We start from the raw sequence: 9,948 nt of genomic DNA on the forward strand, positions 1-9,948 counted from the left end.
GAGAGAGAGAGAGAGTTTTTGATCGGGATAAAGAGAGGAGAAAGTGAGAAACAGAGAAAGAGAGTTAAATGAGGTCAAGGGTAATGACGTCCTTTTATTAGAATTCATCGGAATAGGGTTGGTAAAGAGATTTTCACTGAAATTGGCTAAAATGAAGTTAAATTAGTAATAAATAGTCATTTACTCCTATTATAATATGGTATGCTAGAGTATAATAAGATCAGTGATTCAGTGTGCTAAAGCTAATGGATATATTTGAGGGCCAAAGTTACTTAAACGAGAAGTTTTGGGTAATATAGAGTGATATCTATATTTAAGAGAATCATGCATGCATGTATAATTTAAGATAAAAAAGTTATGGAGATTGAAGGATGAGGAGATTCTATACCAATCTTGGTAAAATAAGAAAATTTGTTTGTAACAAAAAATTGAGAACACAATTTGGCGGTGGACCATTTTAAAGCAAAAATGAATGCGCATGCAATTTTCTTGTTTTTGCCGTCGGAAATCTCCGGCGTAGTTTAGTGCCAAGGCGGCTCTGTTAATAGGGGAACATCCACCCTCCAACCAAAACCGGTGAATATCACGCTCCAACTATTTGTTTGTTTGTATGAGCTTAATTCAGGTGTGATGTGATCTTTTTTTTTTTCAGGGGATACTATCGATGTAGTTCTTCCAAGGCTTGTCCGGCGAGGAAACAAGTGGAGAGAAGCCGTTCGGACCCAAGAATGCTCTTGATCACCTACGCTTGCGAGCACAACCACCACATGCCAACCACCAAAGGATCCCACTCCGCCGCCTTAACCGACCCTGTAAATGCGACATCACCCACCAAAGAGTTTGAACTTCCCGATAGAGTTGCACCTATAGAGGAGCTCACCCCCATTGCAAGTCAAGTCGACCTCGAGCTTAGTGGTGACTCGGGGGCGTTGCTTGGCGACAATGGTTGGTTCGACGACATGGAGACGACAATTGTACTAGAAAGTTCATTTTGTGTAGGAAATAGCGACCTTGTGGACATGGATGTGGCAATGAGGTTGGAACATGAAGACGAGTATTTATTTGCTGATTTAGGCGAGTTACCTGAGAGTTCAGTCATTTTTAGACATAGGAAGCTAAACTCAGACGAACAAAATCAACGGCGTAGTGTAAGTATTACTACATAGTTAGATTATAGATATTTCAATAAAATAATAGAGAAGAATGCTCCATGGAGTTTTGAATCATTTTATCAAATCACATATGTAGTTGTTATTGTGTACTTGCTACCTCAATTATTTACTAATTCTTATACACAAGAAGCATGTTTTCTTGATTTCTTCCATAAAAACCAATGTTTAAAATAGCGAATGCGTGAGGCGAGGTATCAAGTTGGAACCTCAAGCCTTGAAAGTTTTGAGGTGAAAAGACGAAGTCTTTAATGCATTCTAAATTTCTGTTTTTTTAAATAAAAATAAGTAAATTGCACATGTACAATCATTTTAAAAAATTAATACATTTAAAATTGTAATTGTAGCACAACAACATAATATCTAAGATTTTTAATGACACACAACAACATAAAATCATTCACCCATAAACTGAAAAAGAAGACGAGAGAAGTCGCTCGTGATTAAATTGAAAGAAGTCAAAGAATCCTATTTTTTCTCTTTGGATTATCACCAAAATGATGTAGTTTTAGGTGGAGAAAAAAAAACACACAAATAGCGGCACCTTGGAGCTCCCAAGTCGCCTTGTCCACCTCGCAGCGCCAAGGCACGCCTTTACCTCACCTTTTGTGACAAGCCTTTAGGGAGAGCCTTGAGGCGAAATGGAGAAGCCACGCCGCGCCACACCTTAAGCCTTAGCGCTCCTCTATTTTAAACGTTCTTGCTCATGTACGAGACAACTTATTCAAAAAGCAATGAATATAAAATTGTGATTTTGAATGTATGATTTTAATTTGATCTTTTAAATTTGATTCTAAGAACTGCATCTCACAACCCTTAAAATTATAGATAGTCTTCATCAAAATCATTTCAATTAGCCCATCACTGATTCCAAAGAAGCTGCAAAATATCTTTATGGTACTTATAATTATATTGGGCAACCAGAAGGAACAAAGCAAATGAAAAAGTGGAAAGCATCATTTTCAGGCTGTGATTTTTTATTAGATCGGTTCACATTGTTCCACTAATAGTTTCATATCATTGCCGACCGAATCCAAAAGGATAACGTTCATTGACATCATGACATATACCAAACCCTGCAGTTGTACACTATTTATGTGAATTTTGTTGTAAGCAACAGAGCATCAGCAAATGCTTTGGTTTCCTGGTTCATGTCAACAGCTCAAACTCATGACTGCAACTTTCTGATTACATTTTTGCTGAAAACAAATTTCATGAGGATTGTCAAGGAGCTTAAATAGGGAGTGAATGGCTGAGATATAATAAGCAAACAATCTCATCCGGGGACCATGAGTTTGGGAACACAAAGAACCCACCTGATGTTTAGTAATCAGTATACAGATAGAACCTGGCCTACTAACCAATGTTTGCAAACAATATATCTGACAAACTAGTTTCTTATTCTAAAAGAGAGAGTGCTGGTGATCATATACAAAGTGAAAGGACGAAAAAGGAGATCAAAAACAAAAAATTGTAAAAAGCACCAGCAGGAGAATATACTAACTCTAGTTCGAGCAGCATCCAAATCGCTTCAAAACAGAGCCATCATCCTTCACATTGATGGTCTGTCCCTTGGAAGGTACAGCGGAAGCACTGCCATTGTCACCTGCTTCGACCGCTCTCTTGCTTACGACCCGGTATATTTGACCCAAGATCTCGGTAAATGCATTTTCCACATTGGTTGCTTCCAATGCTGAAGTTTCCATGAAGTAGAGGGACTCTCTTTCAGCAAAAGATTTGCCATCCTCTTTAGAGACTGCCACCAGGTGACGAAGATCGGATTTGTTGCCAATGAGCATGACAACAATGTTGGGGTCCGTGTGATCCCTCAGCTCCTTCAACCACCTTGCTACATTCTCAAATGTCGCACGCCGAGTGACATCATACACTAGCAACGCACCAACAGCTCCACGGTAGTAGGCACTTGTAATGGCACGGTACCTGAAAGAATAAGAAATTTAGTGGAAACTACATACAGTAGTGTGTTTATATCACCAGAAATTTTAGAGTTTTATTACCAACTGGCAGGTCCCGGTATTCACTAACCAGGGCATTTCAACCTACAATGGAGGTATTATAAAGGCACTATACCCATAAGAACATGGAATTTATTCTAAACTACATGACACCTGTCAGCTTATAGCTAACTGGCAATTTATAGTTTCTATTTCCAACTTGGAACTTTTTAGTATCCACCTAGCCAGGCATTTGACACAATGAAGCAATTCCCACTCTGAGCATGGCGCTCATTTTTAAGGGATCTAGACCACCATGAAAGTTGGCCAACTAATAGTGTTATTTCTGGAGTCTTTACAATTTAACAATCACAAGATCCAGACCATAATAATCCAATAATTTCAAAAGCATGATGACATGATGACAAGCAAAAGCTTTTAGATAATATTAGAGAATAAATTGTAACCATACATGCCCTCTCCGAACAGTGCTGATGCTAGAACAACTTCAGCAGCTGTTGATGAAGGTATTATTTAATCAGCTACCCATCATAATCATCATAGCATACACGGACCAAAGAAAGTCATGCTAGAACAAGGAAGCAAAAAGGAACTAAGGTGGTTGAAGGAATGTAGCAAGGTAACAGTTGTCTGAAGTGTCTCAAATGTCTAATAATGATCAAGCGAACTTCACAAAGAACATGCCCTCTTAGGTTCCCTGGTAAGAGTTCGTTACCTGACCACTGAACATCCATGAAGCGCATGTCAATCACCATAGCAGACAATAAGAGATGACCAAATAATCCTAAAAAGATTAACTAGAAAGCTAACAGCCTATTATCTTGCCCTCACTGGACAAATAGTAATGCTAGTCAACTCATCCTTCTACTAGAAAAAATATTCTCCCATTGGGAATCAATGAAGATCAATCACTAATAGGCAACCAACTTATAACAATCATACGTAAGACATGGACTGGAATGAGTAATTTGGGTTGTGTAGTTTGAATAAACATACGACGGCCAAAACAATTTGCAATATCGGACAATTCTTCTTCTGACAAAATAACCCACTCTCAGACTAGAGGGGGGTAGTCCTAACGAAAGCTGAGAAAACCAGTAATTTATTAAGCTTTTTCAAATCAAACACCACATAGAGTTTATGCTCAAGCAGGGGAGATTTATGTATTTTCGGAAACTAGAGGTAGATAATGCTGATAGCACAGCAGTAACAAAGATCGAGAGTGAAAATTTTTGAACTAGTTTTATCTTTTCCTCTTTAGTTTCTAGATTGCAAGTGTGATTCAGCATCTAACTAGACAAATTGAGCTATAATGACATCAAGTTCAGCACGTATACACTATCAACCCAGATGCTTTTTTTCTATCTAATGAATAATTTGGACATAAGACAACAAAAAGTCATGCCACAGACATCTCCTAGCAAACATTTAAAACCTGTACATGACCTGGCCCACACACTAAACAACATAGAACCATGAATGGCCTGTCCCCACAATATTTAAACCTGAACATTTAAAACCAATAATGGTTCAAGATATAGGGAACAGGCAAGGACAAACAGGGACTAACAAAATAAAATTGTCTGGAGAACTGTCGGCTTTGTGTTGCAATAGCCTATGAATTTATGATCTATCGATCAATTTATCTTCTCATACAACACCATACAGAAAGAACCTAACAATTTCCCACAATGTGGGTCAATTGATTCACACCACCAACTGAATTATACTCCCAAGAGGATAATTCAGTAAGTGAAACAGAGTGGACCTGTTTGGCATACATTTTGAAAATGAAAAAAAAATGTTTGGAAAAAAAAATGTTTTTTGAGTCTCAGGGATAAGAGCTACTATTTTGAGTCTCCAGCATCTCATAATTAAGTGACACACAAACAAGAAAATTGCCTTACAGGTTCCCACATAAATAAACTTGCAAACAGAGGAAATGAGTAGTTAAACTGTAATATTATAACTACTCATGTTATATGTTGCATTTTAAAACATTTTGCGAATTCACTTCCCATTTGACTCCAAGCTTTTATCTTTCAGTTGTAGGATGCAGCTCCTTCATTACACACCTAGTAACTAATATTAAAGCACCTCATCACAGCTATTTATAATAACTGAATGACATTTACTAAAAAGCTAGAGCTAGTAAGACAGGTATACAACAATTTTAAGTTCTGTGATTGCTCTGTTTCTTCAAACTTCAATCAAGGAAAACCATAGTTTTTCTCTGTAACATTGACTTCAAGCAATGTTAAAAACAGTGCCGCAATCATAACCCTGAGTAACTGAGTTAGCACCTGCTCTTAAGAAACTGCAAACAGTGATAGGACTAGTACCATAAATTTGCCTAAATACCATGTCAAAATATAGTCATCAAACACCAAGATATCAATAAGGACATAAAGTGTGGAAATACAGAAACTCCCACATCATATTCTACATAGCAGAATCATTTCAGTACTTCATGCACATATCTTCAAACGAAAACCTGAAAGTTCATTATGTTCTGATCACCTACCTTATGAAATTCACAAAACCCCAAATTCACACACAAATCCAATCCTCCAAGATTTCGAAGGCCAAAATATTTCTAATCAAACAAACAACAAACTCCCACAAAAACAAAAACAATCACAAGAGTTTAACCTTCATCAAACCCAAAACAAGTTACTAAACAATCAAGCACGATAGACAAAACCCACGTACAACTAATAAAACCAATCAAAACCCACATAACAGAATTCAAAAAGCATCGATCTTTGATCATACCTCTCCTGGCCAGCAGTGTCCCAAATCTGAGCCTTGACGACTTTGCCATCAACGCTCAAAGTCTTGGTGGCAAACTCAACCCCAATAGTAGACTTGGACTCCAAATTGAACTCGTTCCTGGTGAACCTGGAGAGCAGGTTGGATTTGCCGACGCCGGAGTCGCCGATGAGGACCAGCTTGAAGAGGTAATCGTACTCGTCGTCGGCTCTGTACCCGGCCATGTGTGACAGCAAAGGACAGTGTTGTTTCTCGGTTTGATCTTTTGAGAGGATTTACGAGAGTTTTGGAATATGTTGGTCTTATAATTTCGGAAAAGAAAAGAAAATTGGAAAAACACCCTAAGATTTTGAGTTTTAATTTGTTGAGGAATATTTTTGAAATGGGAAATGATAGAGACTGAGGTGTGCTGGAATCTAGGAAGAGTTTCAAGAGGCCAAGATACGAAAACAATGGTGCTAATTGCTAAGCAGTTTTCTTGCAGCTGTCAAATATTTATAATATTTTTAACAGCAGGGAAAAACTATAAGATCATTTATTACACGGGTTTACAGGGACTAGACTAGCTTATGTAAGCAAATAAGCCGTGTCCTGTGTTTGGGTAAAACACGATTCATTTTAATGAAGTTGTTTAGTCCCCGTATCTCTCTCCACCTTCTTACATAAACCCCCTAAATTTCACGGGTTTGTGTAAGCCCAACTGAAATCTCTTCGTTTTCTTCTCCTCGCCTCAACCTCGTCCATCTCTCTCAGCAACGCTGCGCACCACCTTCGTTGGCTTCAAGCCCGTAGTCGTCGCCTGCCTCTCCCTCCTTGATATCACCGCCTTCCATCCCGTTGACGGAGAGCTGCTGCCACACTTCATCGAATCTAACAAGGACAAAAGTAAGATTGAGGTCAGATCATGAAAAGTGGTAGCAGCAAAACCGTGAAGTTGGTGAGGTCCGAGTTTTTCGTAAACCGTAGTGGGGTTAGCCGATAAGAACTTGAGCTTATCTCTTATAGCTCTTATCTTTTTGGCTCTGCAAATTATTGATTTTGGATGGATTCCAAATCCAGGTGGATCTAAAAAAGTTTGATTGACTGTGATGATGAGTTTAGACAGAGAAGAGCAGGATAAGTTTGATTGATTGTTGATATGAGCACAGACTGCTATGTTTATAATGTGTTTTCTACCCTATTTAGCTATGATATTCTCATAATAATGTCATTTCTAACATGCTTTGTGATTATAAAGGACATGAGAGCATAAATCAAGAAAAGAAGGCTAAATCATGGAAATAACAAAAAAAGACAGAAAAAGACAATGAAGTCTTCTTGCAGTCCAAGGAAGGAAGAAGAAAGCCCAAAAGAAGGCCCAAGTCCAAGGATGGAAGAGAAAAATGCAGAAAGCCCAAAAGAATGCTCAAGCTGTCCAAGAAAGCAGAAAAGTCAAACATGTGCTCCTAAAGAAGAAAAGTTAAATATTTCTCCTAGTCCCACATCATTTTTGTAGAGAAGTTCCACCAAGATTTTCTCTATATGTAGACAGCCTTGGGTACTTCTCAAATCATCTCTTCTTCACACAAAAATCAATGAAACACATTAGCCTTCATTCTCCTTTTCAACTCCTCTCTCCAGAAAAGAAGCAATTTAAGCTAGCACCTTTGTAGGACTTCTTCATAAGGCTGCCAAGAAGCATCAGGCCTGTGTGTTCCTTTGAACATCTCAACCTTCCTTAAAGATTTATAAAGTGTAACTCATGTCTTGTTTCTTCTTTTTTGTTATTGTTCTTTGTTTTCTTTTATTAGATTTCAAAGTTGGAATTGACTGGTTGTTAAGAACATGAATAGGTTAATTTTCAGAATAAATTCAAGCTATTTCAACTTGTCTATGATAGTGTATGTTCTGTTCTGTTGCCTTGTTGATCCATTAAATGCATAGTTTTGTTTTCACCAAAACTCTAATTCTGCAGGTTAGTGTTGTTAGGTCTCTGAACTAATTCACCTAATAGTTTTAGGCAGAGATCCAAGTAGTAAAGGTTATGTAATAATAGCCGAAACTTTGTGTTACATGCTTACGGGTTGGGCAGCGCCTGTGACTTGGGCATGTTTAAACTCAAAATTCTTTAGATCTTAATGATTCATGTTTAGTGTAGACGGGTATCTCTGAGTGACACAGAGTATCGATTGCAGCCTTTGCATGAAATATTCTCAGTCTAGACGTTCTGCGCTGGGAGATAAACTAAGTAGGATTAAAGGAATGCATGACCTCGTAGGCTTGTGTTTCGAGTTTGTTTTTGATATCACTTGGCAATGAAATTGATTATATGTTTGAGACATGTTGATACTTGTTTGTTTGATTCTGGAATTGCTGGTTGATGTGTGTTGAAGATGATCACTTGTATATATTAGTTTAGTTTTTATCTTTATCTTTTAGTAGGAATGCTAGAACAAACTCTCAAACCCCCCCCCCCCCCCCCCCCCCCCCGGTTTACCTTGTACCATATGTAAATTTGTAAATGAATACTTGTAAATATTTTTATTGATAGCTACTGACTTTTTACATGACCATTGTCACAAGACCACCCTTAATCCCCAGATTGATCGAACCTTATTTGCCTTATACTACGATTGTCAAAAAGAGTTCTTAATTGTCACACGTCCGGTAACGGGCGCATCAATTGTCTAGCTTTTGGTGGAAACGTTTATTTGTTCTGGGGGTTTTCTAAATTTTGGAGATTGGGACGAGGGAGTTCGTGTTGGTGTTAATTTGGAGAGTTTATAGTAGCAGTGGCACCAAACATGGGTCAAGGATTCTGCAAGATAAGTCTGGCTTGGAGAGTGAAGGATTAATGAAGAAATTAAGACCAGGTTAAACAACCCTCGTACCAAACACGCGGGTACTACACTCTTTCAATCTTTCTACACGTGAACTAGACATTTTTTTTTCTTCGATTAAATGAACAATTCAAATATACTGAGTTTATTGTGAGTCGAACACGACCTCCCACTTTATAAATGAGACTTATGTCACTACAGTGACTAGACAAATAGTACTGGGCCAAACATCTTCTGCTATAAAGTAAGTTTGAAGCAAAATTTAGCTAAAAAAATAAGAATATTCTTTAGAGAACTTTTTTAGCTTACCAAAGTGTCTCACAATAAGTTAAATCTTTAACCAAATTTATAGCATTTTGGCTTTAGAAGTACTTCTAAAGCCAAAATGGGTGGCAACAGGGTGGTACAGAGTTCGTTATGGTGCGATTCGACGTTGCCCGTTGGGCTCGAACTGATTTGGGTCCTCTTGATCTAAGTGGGGGATGGGTTTATTTGGTGGCGTCGGGGTGTGCCCATGATGGTTAGGTCGGCGACGGGTGCTGATTTGGGTTGTGATAATGGTGCTTGAGTCTGGTTTGTAGAGGCGGAGCTTCCATGATGCGGCAAGGATGGAAAGAGGGTTACTGGTGGCGTCTGGTGGTTCTAATGTAGTGTTGGTGATGTCTCCTATTTTGGCGGCCAAGGGTAGTTAGGTTGGTCTGAGTTGGCAACCCGGGTCCTCTAAGGTTTCTACAATCAGACTTTGTTTTGGCCACAACTTTCTTTCTTGGCCCTGTTTCTTGTCTGTTTTGTTGTTACACAAGTTTAATCCAATGGCGCATGCATTGACACGACCCACCCCGAATTTCACCCTGAAACCCAGAGTAAGTCGTGCGGGGACCACCTCCAAGGAAAATTTACTGAAAAGATTAAGAAAATCTCCCTTGCAGATGGACAACCCTAACTCGAAAATTTCATATTACACTCTTAATTTAATGCTTCTGAATATCACATAATATACAAAATTCTAAAGTATTCAGAGCTACTAAACACAAGCGGAAGCAAGAAAACACGAGTAGGTTGAACAGGTAACCTACTGATGAAAACTGGCCGAAAAGCGGGTGACTATGCCTCGTCTCCTACTAGATCCAACCCGAACTCTGCAGACTGGGCAATTTAAAACGAAGGGCCCAGGGGAAACATTTAATAACGTTAAGAGTGAGTGGACAAAAA

General features: G+C 38.5%; 2 protein-coding genes across 2 annotated transcripts in view; one reads left to right on the plus strand and one right to left on the minus strand.

Annotated features, from left to right (window-relative positions):
• LOC101301515 (probable WRKY transcription factor 69-like) overlaps nucleotides 1-1,166 on the plus strand; it is a 5,524-nt gene extending 4,358 nt beyond the window's left edge. The window contains exon 3 of the mRNA XM_004305403.1: nucleotides 653-1,166. Coding sequence (XP_004305451.1) covers nucleotides 653-1,166 — 514 coding nt within the window. The remainder of the gene's footprint in view (nucleotides 1-652) is intronic.
• A 1,205-nt stretch (nucleotides 1,167-2,371) lies between these two features.
• On the minus strand, nucleotides 2,372-7,296 carry LOC101313431 (ras-related protein Rab11D-like). Its single transcript, XM_004303153.1, has 2 exons — nucleotides 5,921-7,296; nucleotides 2,372-3,110 (listed from the first exon to the last, which is right to left on the minus strand). Exons 1-2 carry the CDS (start codon nucleotides 6,139-6,141, stop codon nucleotides 2,675-2,677), a joined length of 657 nt encoding a protein of 218 aa, XP_004303201.1. The 5' UTR covers nucleotides 6,142-7,296; the 3' UTR covers nucleotides 2,372-2,674.
• Nucleotides 7,297-9,948: the final 2,652 nt, after the last annotated feature.

Source organism: Fragaria vesca, linkage group LG6 (genome assembly GCF_000184155.1).
Source record: "Fragaria vesca subsp. vesca linkage group LG6, FraVesHawaii_1.0, whole genome shotgun sequence".
Taxonomy (NCBI): Eukaryota; Viridiplantae; Streptophyta; class Magnoliopsida; order Rosales; family Rosaceae; genus Fragaria; species Fragaria vesca.